Here is a 16,523-nt window from a genome sequence, read left to right on the forward strand (position 1 = left end):
AGGTGTTAAATGGACATTCATGACACTAGAGTGCAAATTTGAACATTCACAAACACGTGCTCCCGCAATAAGAAATTCCTGCCCATATTGATGAATAAATTCCGTTAAGCAGGAGCTGTCAGAGCGAAGATCAGAGAGCGCTAAATCTCTCAGGTTTATTAACGCGGCTCAGGCTCGGCTGTCTTTGGGTGCCATTTCCGAGAAGAAAAAAAAAATGTCATCATTGGCTCAAATTGTTTCCTCTTGCCTTTGCAAATTGAAATGCGCAGAAGTGCTGTGGCGTTAATCAAAAATGACTTATTTTCAATCTTCCACTCAATCTGGCATAGAGGATGAATGTGGTGCAGTGGGTGAGCAAGAACAGTGCTGCTGCACCTCAAAGCAGGTCAGAAATAGATAATGTGTACAAGACATTTTACGTACATTATATACTTTAAACAAATTAAACAGGTAAACAGGAATGCTCTGGGGGGAATGTTCAGAGCCAAACCGCAGAAGAAATAACCCACAAGACAAAAGACAAAAACACACTTTCGGGTGCTCGACAAAACCACGCCCCTGTGATGAACTGGCGAGGCTGAGGATAACAGCGGCTGATTATCCCATCCGTCACTGTGGAGGAGGAGGCAGGGGGCCGCAGCACTGAATCACAAACAAGCACAAAGATTCGGGAACAGGAACCTGATATCACGCTCCAGCATAGAGCTTCAGGACGAGGAACTCTGAATCACGCTCCAGCACAAGACCACTGGACCAGTATACTCATTTTGTAGGAGCCCAGAGAAGCTCCACTGCATCCAGGTTATAGGCGGAAACATTGGCAGATCCCGCTGCACAGCATATGGATCCCTAATCCAACCCAGTGGATTTGACAGATTCATCACGTTTCCGAAACAACCAGACCGGCAGACTTCTGTAACCGTGACAAGACAGGCTCATGTGTGCTTGCCTTCAGGGTTTAACAATAAGCAGTCTCTCGGTATGAATGAGCACATGTCAAATATACTGCCTGACTGTATGAGGCTGCTTGTGTAGTGTAGCATGATGGTCAGGGCACTGGGCTGGGCTGGCCAGTTGGGGGCGCTGTGGCTGTAGTAATGTAATGTACCCCTCAGCAAGGCAGAAAGCCAGAGTTTCGCCGGTAAATACGCAGCAGTATAAATAGCCTGCATGTGGAGAATGTGGCCGCTCCTCACTTAAGGGCGCAGTTGGTGAAGAGCGTCCAAAAGGGCCGGTTCTGACCGAACAGAAGCTGCCGCAGACAAGATGGGAGATGGGAGACTCGGGTTTCAGACATGCACAGCTGCAAGGGCTGGCAGCCAATGCCACACAAACACGCATGCATGCACACACACACACGCATATATGTGCGCAGACATACACACACGCATGCACGCACACACATGCATATACGCGTACACACACACGCATATAAGTGCACACACACACACGCATGCATGCACATGCACACACACACACGCATATGTGCGCAGACATACACACACGCATGCACGCACACACGTGCATATACGCGTACACACACACATGCACGCATATACCTGCACACACACACGCACATGCACGTGCACGCTCACTCTTGGGCACAAGACGATACATTTGACTGTTCTACAGCAGATTATCCAACGCAAGGCTGGTTTGGTTGGGATAATCGCACATGAGGCTGGTTTGGTTGGGATAATCGCACATGAGGCTGGTTTGGTTGGGATTATGCTTCATGGGGATGCCAGTATTTTTATCCCCATGGCACGGTTCTGAGATGCCTGTTGGTCTAGTAGATTCGGCAACACATCGTTCCGCATTTCCTCCTCCCTAACCTCCGATGTCACTTCACTCTGTGGGGGTGGGGGGGCTAAGAGGGCGGGGGGCGGAGAAATTCCCCGTTTTTATTTAAACCCTGAGGCTGAACCGGTCATTACAGCAGCAGCGAAAACAACCCCTTTCACCCAAACCGCTAATATCCGGCTGACATTCTGACAAGCGTTTTAAAAACATCGCACAGAAGGTGACTGAAATAAAATAAATGAATAAATAAACAAATGCACTCCAGGGAACATCAGATGGTTTTGTAACCAAATGAACTAGAGTTAAATACAGTAGTGCACCAGAATGAGTAAGAGTCTGACAATTAAAAGAATAATTGGAGACCAAGACTAAGACCTAAAAAAGGACGGTGGTGGTGAATTAATGGTAGATCCAGTGGGGGGGGGTTCACCTTTAAAATCTCTTTGAAATACCAAAAACAATAAAACAAATACCAGTGATTGCAAATAAATACTCACTGAACTGTCCTTTGCTATACACTGCACAATATAATCGCATTTGTATGCGACTGAACTTCCTCCAGTTAAAATTAGAGTATAAAAAAATATTAAAGTAAAACAACTCCGATTGCATTTTAGACACATTAAGCCACCAAGATCTGTTCCAATAACTGCTCATATTTTTGGATGAATGAACCGTGAGTCACTTTCCCACCCGTGCATTAAATCACTTTCTGAACGAGATTTTACACATATTAAAAGCATATTAAAATCAACCCTAAAAATAGTGCAACGGAACTGCACTTTTAGTGAATATTGCAGAAGAATACGGAAAGGAGCTCAGTCCTTCAACGTGGAGGTCGACCTTCTCCCAACTTCCTCTTTCAGTGAAGTGTCACTTCAACATGCGAGCACTTCGTTCTAAAATTACTGAGAAGGAATGGGCTCTTGTATAAAGAGAGCGAGCGAGAGAGAGAGAGCAAGAGAGCCAGAGCATGAGAGAGAGAGAGAGAGAGAAAGAGAGAGACACCAGCGCAATTCTGCGTCCTGTCAGGCTTTGCAGTCGTGACTTCTCCCGGGCCTGAGTTAACCGCTGGGACTCCATCTTCCCCCGAGGAATCTCACCGAGAATCCAGATGACCTCTCTCCAAACGCTCCCTCTGACAGCCAATGGCAGCGCTCGTACCATACCGCATCGCCGTGAGCCGAGAAGCCAGCCAATAAACGCCTTCGTTACTGCTTCGTCTCGTTCTCCTCCCACACACCGTAACACAGATGATTTTTCAGTAGCAGTGATACTGAACACCGTTCGGCGCAACAGCAGAGGCTGACCCCTGGAGAGGAGAGAGGAGCCTTCATGATCGTCTGTTTCTAAACGGAGAGCATTACTCCCGTAAAATCGGAGATGACGTCATCGTCATTGAGCTTCTTTGTACTGTAAAATTCCTTTTAGCAGAGCTTCCTTATCTGTGCCAACATTTACAGCAGGCAGTTTAAAAATACACATTTATAGTCCCTTTCTCTCTGAGGAGATGAAATTCACTCTCCTATCAGTGGAATAGTGGAATAACATTAGCCCAATGAGGTTTGAGTATTTTTCCGGCACAGGGCTGCCTGGGTGGGGGGTCAGTTTGGGTTTAAACGATGCCCCCATCTCAGCTGCAGGGGACCCCAGGAAACGCCCCCCCCCCGGTTATCCAATCTCCCGGCAACATTCCGGCGGCGTTCCGGGATCAACAGGAAAACGCTGCGGGTCGGACCGCCGGGAGAACGACTCCGCCGTGCGCCCCCGTCATGAAGAGCTCGCCCCCCAGAGACGGTCCCACGTCCGCACAGAGCGCAGATCAACGCCCGAAAAACCGCCCCTGAACACGGACATAATGAGACCGTTCTGCCGGGTTCCATTACTCAGAATGGGAGATTTAACGGGAGATTAACCCCCCGCTGTGTTCTAACAGGGCAGGCACGTTCGGCCGGGGGGATTCGGTTTCAGGAGCCGGGGTACCCCTGCTTCTCAGGGGCAGTTTTTTGGGGTGATTTACCCCTGTTTCCCAGGGGCAGTTTTTTGGGGTGATTTACCCCTGCTTCTCAGAGCCAGTTTTTTGGGGTGATTTACCCCTGCTTCCCAGGGGCAGTTTTTTGGGGTGATTTTAAATAAGATGGAGGACAGCAGGAAGGGGAGGTGATGGAGCGTTTGCTCTCGTTCTCCCCCCGCTGGGTTCGAATCCCTGTAGATGCAGAGAGGTTCAGGGGCCATGCAGGGTCAGAGCTGCTGCTCTCCAGGGGCCATGTTACCCACACCAACAGGCTCTCTTCCAGGGGGATTTGGAAGCAGGTATTGCACACCCCCTGCCCCCATCCCCCACCCCCCATAATCTGGAAGGATTGTCGATGCCACAGTGGCCCCAGACACAGGCTGAACAGAGGCTGTGAGGCAGGGTCTCCATCTCTGTCCACGGAACGGTACACCGTGTCCACTGTAGGGGACAGCGGGAGGGTACACTGTGTCCACTGTAGGGGACAGCAGGAGGGTACACCGTGTCCACTGTAGGGGACAGCAGGAAGGTACACCGTGTCCACTGTAGGGGACAGCAGGAGAGTACACCGTGTCCACTGTAGGGGACAGCAGGAAGGTACACTTACCAGATCAGACCCACCGTTTCATGTCCAGACAATGAAGCGCATTTCAGCATCAGATAAAGGGTCTGAGGAAAGGTCAAAGCAAGCCAAGCTCATCAGATTTCTGTGTGTGTGTGTGTGTGTGTGTGTGTGTGTGTGTGTGTGTGTGTGCGCGCGCATGTGCGTGTGGAGGGGGGGGGAGATTTCCTGGCTTGAGACTAAACGAACCATGCAGCGAAACAGCAAAAAGTCTGCACTTGTACATTACATTACATTGTAATACACCGTTTGTCGCTGCTCACACTCCATAAGCAAGGATCAGAGCAGGCACACATCACCGAGCTCATCTGCACTCAGCCAAACACACACAGCTCCATTTGGCCCACAGTCTGCGGGAGATAACGAGTCTGATTCATGTCTCAGAACTCCGCCCCTCTGGAGGCTAATTGCATGCCTGACACTAGCATTTAAAAAAAAAAAACAACAAACACAAAAATGTTCAAAGTTAAATTCACTCTGGCATTTCTAAACCTGGGATTCCCCCCACCCCCCTTTGATTGGGTAAAACACACATTTCAGGGTCATGTGATCAGCCGCGCATACATTAACACGAATGCTTATTGCAAGCCACCAGCAGGAGACGCGTCTCCTATAATGTGCAGGCTCTGAACTGGCAGGGAGGTGTTACTGCTGCTGACACAGACACAAGATCTGCCTCAACCAGAGGAGACAGTTCAGCAGAAGGTGGAGAATATCCTAAATTTAACATAACAGGCACGGCTCAGGTGCTTTGTGTGAGAGTGTCTCTCACACACACACACGCACACACACATATGTATAGGTGACAAATGGCCTTGGATTTAGACTTTTTATTTTTTTGACATTTACTGCACATGATCCACAGGCTTTAAGTCGGGTAAAATGCTAAGGGAGTGAGAGCCGGTGTGTGCTGGGGAGGAGGTGATGTCCTTGGCTGTTTTTATTCCTTTTTTAAGGCTGCTGTTGAACCCTGAAGCGAGGTTCTGCCACTCTATGTTCTGTCTGAGCTCTCCAGGGAGCAGAGCGCTGGCTTTAATAAGCGAAAGGCAGCATGTCTTACGCTCCACTACACCCCCCCAGCCCCAGCCCGCCCCCCAGCCCCAGCCCCCCCCCCGCCCCAGGCCCCCGCCACTCAATAACTAATATTTTCTTATTAAGAAAAACATTGTGCAGCAGCGAGATCAGAAACATCTTCCACATCCTCCCTTCCTGCAGAGTAAAGATCACGCGTGTGCCCTGTGTCCAGCCCCCTCCCCTCCCCTCCCCCCCCCCCCCCCCCCGTTTGTTACGAGCGGATGACGAGGCAAGCGTTTCAGCGTTTCAACCCCCCCACGTGCAGCGACACGCCCCCCCAGCTGCCCGCCACGGCGTAGACACTGCTGCGTGGCCTCGGGGGGGGGGGGGGGGTCCCCTGGAGCCACAGTCTGCACCCCCACCCCACTGACACCCGCCGGCACACGGGGACCTGAAGCCCCGGCTTCAGAGCGTCTTCCGGCCCGGAGGCCAGAGCAGGCGTGGCACAGAGCCCGCTGACATCAGGACGCAGCCAGAGGCCCGAGGGCCCAGCGCAGCCCGCTGACATCAGGACGCAGCCAGAGGCCCGAGGGCCCAGCGCAGCTCGGCCTGGCGCTCTTCCGGATCGCTCTCTCATTCTCAAACGCGGCTCGAAATGAAACCAGGACCCCGCAGCAGCATCCCAGAGATAAGGCAAAGAGGAGCGGCGCATTAATTACATTCATCATCTCCATTTGCTAAAGCAAATTCGTTCTTTTTTGTGTTTTTTTCCTCCCCCTCCTTCCTCTCCTCTGCTGGCACAAGCAGCACACAGTCTGTGTGGAGCCGGGCCCAGGCGTACACTGGGCTCCATGGATACCGGAATATCAGCACTTCTCACTGGCGCAAACCATTTGGACCTCAGCTTGAGGGGTTGGCAAAATATGCATTCCAGCAGGGTAATTATGAGGAGTCAGAGGGCAAAATGACCCACACACACTCGCACACACACTCAATTGCACTAGCACACACACTCACTCACTAACACTCGTGCACACACACTCCCACACACATTTTACGCTGGGCATTGAAGTTCCACTTTTCCTTCTAGTCGGTTTTATTTATTTATTTTTTGCTATAACTGTTCAGTGACTCCTAAAACTGAACACACAAAGTAATGAATAACCTGTCAAGCTCATACAGATAACAATATTTTCAAAGATATGAAACAGTATCACACTGCTCCGTTTCACTGTTGCACCACGTTTATCGGGATTTTAAAATCTGCATCCATAAAATGAACAGTTACTGTAGATTTACTAAATGATATTATATACCTTCAGAGAAAAATAAAGAACCATGAATTTTTCCATCAGATGACATGGATATACAATTTCATACTGTACTTAACATTGGTTAAGTCCTGCTAAATTACATGAACTTACATCTGCCGTCAGAGGGAACCGTTTGGCTTGCAGAAGCGTTGAAACCCTAAGGGGTAAACTGACTTTCAAGGTCAGTCATTCCCACGCACACAATTAAAAATGACTACACTCCAAATGATTCGAATTTTTTATGTTTTTTTTATCGTAGTTGAAAGTGCCGGCTCTAGGGTTACCTCCTCCTGAACACCGAGCTGAGTTTACTACATCGAATCAGACCTGAAGGAGATTAAATACTGCACTTCAGGTTAAATCCAAACACGAACTACAATAGCAAAACTTGCCCTCAATTAACCAAAATAAAAACATCCAATTACCCAGAGAAAGACATTTGTTTAAAATGAGTGCTTCCCAAAAGCTGCGAGCATAGACATTTCGCCTCCCAGACAAACTGGCTCCGCCCTTTTCATATTTTGACTGCCGTTACCTTAGTTACGGTGAGCTACAGGTTTCTACCTTGCAATTACGTTATCAATTAAATTTAGAATAGTCTTCAGCATTGGGTAAATTCTGCCATAATATGACAAAAAAAATATTACGTACTCTTCCATTTAAGCTCAATAAAAAATAGTAACTTTTCTCCGGGACAAATGGTTTGGGTTCCAGCATCATAATCACTCAGAAGGCGAACAGATAGATAAGCAGTATAAGCGCGATAAGAACCTCGTTTCATCTCATTCTCCGTCGATGTTCATTTGATGGTGTAGGTCAGGAGTCGGGTCACCTTACCTGCGGTAGCGCCGAATTAATCTGCCTCTGTAGAATGTCCCTTTCGTGCTGGGCGTCTTGCAGCTTCGTCTGAGACTGAATCAAGGTTTCCTGGGTCTCCCGCAAAGATTCCAGAAGCTTGTCTCTTTCGTCCAGCATATTAACCATCAGTTGTTCGAAATTTGAGTCCGAATCGGAACCGTTCTGAGACCCTCGTCGGGGACTAACCGAGTCCCCTTCGTTTATCGTCGGCATCACCTCGCACATCATTCTGCCAGCGGTGCTTTAACCGGGAGAAATGCACCGCCTCGTTAAATATGAAACAAAATGTGTAAAATTATCCCTAGCAAGACAATTAATTACTGCTTAAGATGTGGGCGTAAAACTAATCAAACCTTAGGCGCCATGGAAGCCACTGACACTGTTATTTAAGCACAAACTTCCATTTGAAGAGTACATTTTATTGTACAGTAATTTGTCACCCTTCTCGTGAAATTAATTTCTCGTAAATATCGGGCCGTTTAAAAATGAAGATTAAATAATTGCCCCCACTGATAACTCCATGACACCCGGCGCTTCCCAGCTGAAACCATCCGCCCAGTTGTTCGCTTTCTTTCACTCAGAATTCCGATTCCGAATGATTGACTTGTCAAGGAGCGACGAACGCGGCCAAGCCCACTAGCAAACGCGATGGCATATTCCAACTGCCGGTGTTTCACGGGATATTTTAGTGTTCTTCAGCAACACGCCCACCAGTTGCGATTAACATTTCTGTTAACGAAACGGCGAGGTGCTTGCTTTTTGCGGCATCCTCTCCAAATCCATATGCCATCCTCCCCCTTGTCAAAGCCAACAAACTGCTCCTCCCTCTCTCACGATCTCACTCTGCCGCTGCTGCCGCTACCGCTTACGAAAATAGAGCAACTGTGCTATCTACAGAACGATTTACGCATAACCTACGGGCGGGCTCACCGGCTTCTTAAAACAGTGCGAGTGCGACGCCTGATTCATCTCTTCATGTAAAGAATTTAATATCCACCGCGCGATTTACGGAATGTCTTGGAAGGCTTCTACAAACAGCGACCAAACTGCACGGCCGAACTCCTCATCATCAGCACCACACACTTACACGGCCGCAAAACACACAGTCATTCTGGGCAGCGAGCGAAGTGGCCAGGTCCGTTATGAGCAGCGCTCCCTGGCGGGACAAGTGATAAATTATGAAAATATAAGCTTAAAAAATAACGCTGCAACGAGATGAGGAATTTTCACGTGAGACGACGAGCAACATAATAGTATTGGAGGAATATTCCATGAATGCAGTCGTATTATCTATCCCACCAGAGAACAGAGATAGATGGGCTACAGTATGCTAAACGGGAAATTCAAATTCCTCTGATATTTATAAAGGCCTACAATTTCAATTTACAAATATTTTGCTGCGCCAGCACATTTTACAATGCTGAGAACACATAGCTGAACCGTGGCCTATGACTTAAACCGAGCCATTGACACAGCCTCCTGGAGTTCAACGCCCCAATTTAAAGAGCACTTTAGGTTGACCAATGAGCAACCGCGGTCATCCGGTGGTCATTCACTGAGCGTACCTAACAATGACCAGAACGCCATACTGCGTCCTGCGCGGTCATGCTCGATGGCCTTCCCAAAACCTAGCTTGTAATTGTGGCAATTATATTACTTTGAGCGTTTTAATCACTTTAACAGGTTCTGGCCCCAGGCATTCATGCATTGTGGATAAAAAATTCTAAACAAGAGTACAGTTGTAACAAACGGGGTGATGACTTACTTTGACATATTCCTATTGAGCTAAATATGCCAATGTCTCATCACCGAACGTGAATCAAATGAATCAAAAAGATCTCACTGCAGATAGCATAGATAATTTTAAAATCTGCATCAAAACAAAGCCTTGCCAGCCATAGGAGGACTGAAGCTGAAAGAAGCTTAAAATATCAGTGGTTTTTATCTGGTTGTCAAAGATTGACGTAAAAAAAGAAAATTACTCGGGGTTGGTTAAACGCAGGGAATGGAAGCAAGCAAAGATACGCAAATTGAGTATTTTACACGCGTGTGCCTCTGAGCAATTTATCTTTGACCAATGAGCATTTACTGTATCACTAGTTTGTATATCATTAACGTTAAATTATTTTTTTTAATTCATAACGTTAAAATAATTAGCAATAATCAGATTACAAAATTACATTTCTGTTTGGGAACCACCGATTATACGCATATAACGTCCCCAGAATTTCCCACGAGTACCTGTCACTTTAAGGACCGGCTGCTCTTTTGTGATGATGTAATCTGTATGCGAAGTCTCGCGTTAGTTGCGTAAACTGCCCCGTCAGTTCCATGATGGCTGAAGATCCAGGAGGTACTTATTTCAACCTGTCCTTCGTTTTACGTTTTCACTCGTGTCTGCTCGTCTTTGAGACATGGCAGGAGCCGCAGCCACGATAAGCGGTCACAGAACACCGCCGCCACCATGCCCAAGAAAGGGAACCGAAAACGGCTGAAGTTCCGGGCCGAGGACGTGTGCTCGGAGTCAGGTAGCCGAACGGCTGCGTTAGCCAGGCCGTCGGATACTGCTAACCTTGCTAATGCTAAATCCAGTCAGAGCCTGTGGGTGTGACCAACATTGCAAGCAGCTGTATTTTGAGATATTAAAATTGAGCACATTAGCTACGTTATCTGATTACATTTGGACTTATTACCCTTTGCTTCTGTTAATAAAATATCCGAAGCCAACTTGCTGTTGATGATTTATTTGACAGTCGTTGAATATTTTGCTGATTACTTATTATGATGCTTCTTGCCCATGTCCCTAGTTACTGTGGCTGACTATGCCGATTCAGACCCAGCCATTGTGAAGTCTGGCAGGGTGAAAAAAGCGGTGGCCAATGCTATCGAAAAAGAAGGTAATTTATCTTTATGATGTTGGTTTATTTTGCTAGGTAATAAGTTCTGGGTTTTTTTTTTCATTTTTTCAAAAGTAATTCAGAACTCTCATCCCATCAACGATGAAAGGACAAACTCAGCGATTAACGTTACCTACCCTTTAAACCGCGGACTCGTTGTGTTTGCCCGTGTTGCAGTGAAATTGTTGCGCGGACTGGAGGCCTCCCACGGCCCGGTGCAGGACGTGCTGTCGTCCGTGGCGAGTGTCAGCGGGGCGGATTGCGACAGCAGCGACGAGCCGGACCCCGAGGACTGCGTCAAGGGGTCGCGCAAAAAGAAGAACAAGAGACGTAAAGGTAGGTTACTGGCCACCGTCATGCTGGAGAATGACAACGGTAAAGGCACAACCTTGTTAAATTCACACGTGCCTCGCCGCTTTTGAAAGCTTTTCGCTGCATCCGGTGGCTGTCCGCCTCCAATTAAAATCAGTCACACCCGCATATCAACCTGCGGATGTCACCTCCCCTTCCGGTCTTCAATCAGTGATTACACCATACACTCCCACCAGACCTCTCCGACCGGCGTCTCTCCCGACATCTGTCCGAGTGGCCAGCAGGCGCGCGGCTTGCAGCCACAGCTCTTCAATGCCTTCATCCTGCGATGGTGGAGCAATCTTCCCCAGATTTACTGCTTTTTTTCTGCCAACGTCTAAATGGTTGACTTTTCAGACTACACCTCTATGTTCCCATTTTTAAAAAATCATAAAATAACGGTTCTCCCTTTATTTCGCAGGTTTTGCGGCACATGTTTTAACGATGGCACTTGATTTTGATTTTAACCATGTCTACTTCAAGCTATAGTGGTGCCTGCTTACCATATTAAATGCATTTTTCAGGCACTCAAACTATACGTGTCAGCCAAATAACTAAACTGTAATTTTCAATGCGTTGCGTTGAGTCATCCGTCTCATGGTTATTACTAGAGAAGGCGAAAGACTAATGTCCATGATATCCTGTTGATACTTCAGAATTCCAGTTGACTTCTGTAGGTTGGTCATGGGAGAAGGTGTTACTGTCGGAGCTGGTTTTTGAACAGAGCTGTGTGTGAATCGGCAGAAAATGGCGATTGCTGTGATGGAGAGGAGTATCCCGTGGATATCTGGCTGGTCCTGGCCTCTTACATTCGCCCGGAAGACATCTGCACATTCGCTCTGATCTGCAAGAATGCCTGGACTGTCACCTGCACTGCTGCATTCTGGACCAGGCTGTACCGCAGGTGAGTCTCTGCACCAGGCTGTACCGCAGGTGAGTCTCTGCACCAGGCTGTACCGCAGGTGAGTCTCTGCATCAGGCTGTACCGCAGGTGAGTCTCTGCACCAGGCTGTACCCCAGGTGAGTCTCTGCACCAGGCTGTACCGCAGGTGAGTCTCTGCACCAGGCTGTACCGCAGGTGAGTCTCTGCACCAGGCTGTACCGCAGGTGAGTCTCTGCACCAGGCTGTACCCCAGGTGAGTCTTTGGACCAGGCTGTACCGCAGGTGAGTCTCTGCACCAGGCTGTACCGCAGGTGAGTCTTTGCACCAGGTTGTCTTGAAGCTTTAAAACACAGAAACATTTAATGTCCCTGTTGTGTGTAGTACTGCTTTATCATGGTGCAAACGTTCAGTCCTGTTCAGTTCAGTCCTGTAGTGTTTCACATGTGTGAACGTTGCAGCTTGTTGCTGACGTGTGACAGCCAAGCGCGTGTTGTTGGGTTTGTGATGGGAGGCTCTGTAGCTGGTTAGCGTTTTGGGTAGCTGGGCTCTTAGGACGCTGAGGGCTGGGTTTGTGATGGGAGGCTCTGTAGCTGGTTAGCGTGTTGGGTAGCTGTAATGTAATGGGTAGCTGGGCTCTTAGGAGCTGAGGGCTGGGTTTGGGAGGCTGAGGGCTGGGTTTGGGGCGCTGAGGGCTGGGTTTGGGAGGCTCTGTAGCTGGTTAGCGGGTTGGGTAGCTGGGCTCTTAGGAGCTGAGGGCTGGGTTTGGGAGGCTCTGTAGCTGGTTAGCGGGTTGGGTAGCTGGGCTCTTAGGAGCTGAGGGCTGGGTTTGGGAGGCTCTGTAGCTGGTTAGCGGGTTGGGTAGCTGGGCTCTTAGGAGCTGAGGGCTGGGTTTGTGATGGGAGGCTAACCTGGCGCGCTCCAGCTCTTTATAGCACGTGGCACGGTGCCCAGACGAGACGCGCCCCAAACTGCCATTCTGCGGCTCTCCCTCCACGGCTGCCATCCTTTAGCGAGCGACAGAGCCTTGATCGGTTTTACACGATCATTTACTGAGATCAGAGGTTAGCTGGAGGTCTGCGCTGTAACGTTTCTCCAACGTCCTCTGTGTGCCGGTTGCTAAAACCCTATTTTTTTTTAATCTGGCGTCGTTTTGGACCCCTATGGGGTGAGAGGGTACGCTGGAGTGTGGACAGAAGTGCTTTGGTGTGAATCACCCGGGGGCTGTGTCACATGTCAGGAGGCCTTCCTGCGTTTAAATGCCCCAACTGGGGTTTAAATGCCCCAGCCGGGGTAAATCCCAGCCCTGGGTGTGCTGCCCCAGGGCGGCCTGTAGAGAGCCTCTGAGCAGGGCAGGAGTTGTGGGGCAGGTGAGTCTGAGGTTTGAGCGCCCCCCTCTGGCCCCGTCTGCAGGTACTACAGCCTGGATGCGGACCTGCCCCTCCGCCTGCAGCCCGACTGCATGGGGAAGATGCGCTGCCTCCGCGCCTGCGTGATCCGCTCCCTCTTCCACCTGTACGAGCCCTTCAGCGCCCGCATCTCCAAAACCCCCATGCTCCCCGAGGCCACGCCCACCTGCCTCCTCAACTCAAAGGTAAGGCCCCAAGGCCAAAAAGCTAAATGTGCCAAATTTGATTTTAAATTCCATTTCTTCCCTGGATATGAAGAAGGCTGCTCTGTCACAACCATGTCTGCGTGTGAAGTTATAATGCAGGATGGAAAGTTCACTTGTAACAGCTGAGTAGGGATGTCAGGGAGCAGTGGTTGTTCAGAGTAATACTCATACAGTGTGAAACAGAATTCTGAGTAAGATGGAAGTTATGAGATATTTGTTGTTACAATTTATCAAGTTATCTGTTTTTATTGTTTAGTGTTTACTCTTCTGGGTCAACAAGATTGTTGGAAGTCGCCCAAGTAGTCCAATGTGGGAGTTCAACTTCAAGTTTCTGAAGCAGGTATGGGTTCGGGCTTGGAGTTCAGGGTTTGGGGTTCGGGGTTCGGGGTTCAGGGTTCGGGGCTCACCAGCGCTCTGTTCTTCCCCAGCCCGCCAAGCTGAAGAACGGCAGCAGCAGGGGGCTCCAGCTGCCCAGGCAGTATACCGAGGTGCACACCAACCCCGACCTGGACTGCAGCCTGCTGCAGGTCACCACCCTCAACTTCATCTTCACCTCTGTGGTGATGGGCATGACCCTGAGCCGGGTCAGTACAGCGCACACCACACTGTGTGTGTGTGTGTGTGTGTGTGAGAGAGAGATTGCATGTGTCTGTGTGTGTGTGTGTGTGTGAGAGAGAGATTGCGTGTGTGTGTGTAAGTGTGTGTGTGTGTGTGTGTGTGTGTGTGTGAGAGAGCGAGTGTGGAGCAGGAGCTGTGTAACTGATCTCACTGCAGTCGGTGCGATTTCTCTCAGTTTAAAATGTTTGTTCTTCAGCTCCAGATCTCTTAAGTTAGAGAGAAATGCTCCCCACTCAGGAGCTGCCCTCTGCTTTTAGACTCCCGTTCTCTCGCTGGAAAGCAGCTCCTCCCTCAGGCCCAGATCGGCTCTCTTTAGAGGGAGATAAAAGCGTTCTGGCTCCTGCAGAACGGAGTGATTTATCAGCTGCCCTGAAATCTGTTGATTCACGAGGTGAATTTAAAAACGCGCTCATAGCTTCTATTACAAGACTGCTCTTGATGACTTATGGACAACATATTATTGTGTGTGCGCGTGCTTGCGTCTGTGTGCGTGTGTGCGTGCGTTTTGTTGCTACTCTTCTGTAATAGGTCAGGACCCCTTCGATCAAGACTGTAATCTAGCTTGAAGTTAAAAAATGCTTTGTGTCCTCTCTCTCTTCCCGTAGTTCACCATCAGCGTGAGCACGGACATGCGGCACCACCGCGTGGGGCTGGCGTTCCAGGACTCCCCCATCCTGAGGGGGCGGAGCTTGCGGGGGGATCCGGGGGTGCAGGTGGTGCTGGACCCCGTCCACAGCGTGCGTCTGATAGACTGGTGGCACCCCCAGTACCCCACTTCTGCCAAAACCTAGGCCCCCTCCATCTCCACGTTATCCCATCCCCCCACCCCGGCCCCCGGCCCCCACCCCCGCCCCCGCCCCCGCTCCCGCTCCCCAGGCGTGGCGGGGACGTGCGCCACCGTCGCCGATGTTTACTGCTGAGCGGCGCTTTGTGTGGGCGTGTGCTGCCCGCCGTGCCGCGCCTGATCTGCCCCTCTGTGGGGGTGACTCGGCCACGCCCGCCCGCGCGTGTGTGTGTGCGTGTATATGCGTGTGTGTGTGTGTGTGTGTGTGCGCATGTCTCTCTCTCTCCACTCGCACGCCTGTGTGTCACCTTCCCCGGTGTCTCTCTCTCTCTCCCTCTCCCCACAGTGGAAGTGTGTTAGCTCACTTTAAACATCTTGAAAACGTGCTCTTTCTTTTTCTGTCAAATTCATATTGAATTGAATGTGTCAGTGTGGGGGGAGGGGTGCAGGAATGACTGAATTGCATAGGGAATGATGAAGGTTAACTGCGGGACCAATTTAATTTAGATTTTGCCGTTACCTGGCTGGGCTTAGTCATTTTGTTTTGGACGTTAGTTGAGATATGTCTTTATTCCTGTGGTCGCACTTTGTTGCAGAAGTGCCCATATTGAGCCCCTGGTTTACCATGGCAACCGTTGTGGTGGCAACCGTTCGTCCCTCCACATGGCGGGGCAGTTTGATGGGCATTATACGTCTGTGTTGTGTGTGAAAACGCTACGCAGTTTTTGGCTAGCGTCGTCCAGATCTAATCAAATTATAAATGTAAACAAAGCATCCCTGTTTGTTCCCATATCAATCGCGCATGATACAGCCTCGTCATTATCGACAGGAATAATACAGTTTTGAAGAAAAGATTTCTCATTTTATTTTTTTGGTTTGTGAGATTTTGAGTTTGTGTTCTTTGTGTGTTTTATGTGGCCCCATAAATACTTCCTTTGAAAGGCAGCATGTTTGAAATAATAAAAGGGTCAAATAAGGAGTGTTTCAAATAAACACCCAGACCTGATAAATGCCCGTCGGCACTAAACTGAAGCAAAGGCCCATGGGAAGTCTATCAGCGATAGACTTATGTTATGTTGTTTGTGTACTGATGTGGATCTCCTGAAATCAAATGTCTTGTGCACTGAAATGTCAAATATAGTTGGAAATGTCTTAATGGTCCATAACCTTCACTGCTTGATGTTATGGATAGTTTAAAGTGTACCAAAGTTATGTTTAAAACACTATACTCCTGATTAAAGAGTATTCAATTAAAAGAGCTTCAATTAAAGAGTATGTTTTTTAGTCATAGTTTTAATTTTGTAATAATGTGAACAGATGTGTCCCTTGTGGTGTACTTGTTACAGAAATAGGCACTTTTAATCTGGGGGGGTGGGGGGGGTGTACTGAGGAGCAGAAGTGTCTGACCTCCAGTCCTTGCGGTTCACAGTGTCTGCTGGTTTTCAGGGTTTTACATTACATTTGGCTGAAGCTTTTGTCCAAAGCGACGTACAATGTGTCATTGGACCAACTGCAAAACACAGATCCGATAAGGTACTAATTGTGTAACAGTTATTCATAGCCATGAACACATCAAGTCCAGATCACACAGTAAGCTTAGGATAGGTCAGAAAGTTATGGTAAGTCAAACTAGGAGGCATCATGATGAGCTACATAGCTCAGGAGGTAAGAGCGATTGCCTAGCAGTCGGAGGGTTGCCAGTTCGAACCCCGCCCTGGGCGTGTCGAAGTGTCCTTGAGCAAGACACCTAACCC

At 49.0% G+C, this 16,523-nt stretch overlaps 2 protein-coding genes across 16 annotated transcripts in view; one reads left to right on the plus strand and one right to left on the minus strand.

Annotated features, from left to right (window-relative positions):
• ppfia4 (PTPRF interacting protein alpha 4) overlaps nucleotides 1-10,736 on the minus strand; it is a 103,899-nt gene extending 93,163 nt beyond the window's left edge. For 4 of the 13 annotated variants that reach the window (XM_035388035.1, XM_035388043.1, XM_035388041.1 and 1 more), the window contains exon 1: nucleotides 7,604-8,783. In XM_035388035.1, the coding sequence (XP_035243926.1) occupies nucleotides 7,604-7,852 (249 nt within the window). In that variant the 5' untranslated portion in view covers nucleotides 7,853-8,783. Of the gene's footprint in view, nucleotides 1-6,877; nucleotides 7,197-7,603; nucleotides 8,785-10,658 lie in introns of those variants that run through there. The other 9 variants (XM_035388039.1, XM_035388040.1, XM_035388038.1 and 6 more) reach the window with 5 other exon arrangements.
• Nucleotides 9,925-16,044, plus strand: tmem183a (transmembrane protein 183A). Of its 3 annotated transcripts, none has more exons than XM_035388048.1 (9): nucleotides 9,925-10,152; nucleotides 10,432-10,521; nucleotides 10,699-10,857; nucleotides 11,614-11,776; nucleotides 13,166-13,346; nucleotides 13,624-13,707; nucleotides 13,796-13,951; nucleotides 14,591-14,812; nucleotides 14,850-16,044. In XM_035388048.1, exons 1-8 carry the CDS (start codon nucleotides 10,089-10,091, stop codon nucleotides 14,774-14,776), a joined length of 1,083 nt encoding a protein of 360 aa, XP_035243939.1. In that variant the 5' UTR covers nucleotides 9,925-10,088; the 3' UTR covers nucleotides 14,777-14,812; nucleotides 14,850-16,044. The 3 variants fall into 3 exon arrangements, with proteins under 3 accessions (XP_035243939.1, XP_035243938.1, XP_035243941.1); XM_035388047.1 differs by having other exon boundaries at nucleotides 14,591-14,806; XM_035388050.1 differs by having other exon boundaries at nucleotides 9,926-10,152; nucleotides 11,617-11,776; nucleotides 14,591-14,806.
• Nucleotides 16,045-16,523: the final 479 nt, after the last annotated feature.

Source organism: Anguilla anguilla, chromosome 13 (genome assembly GCF_013347855.1).
Source record: "Anguilla anguilla isolate fAngAng1 chromosome 13, fAngAng1.pri, whole genome shotgun sequence".
Taxonomy (NCBI): domain Eukaryota; kingdom Metazoa; phylum Chordata; class Actinopteri; order Anguilliformes; family Anguillidae; genus Anguilla; species Anguilla anguilla.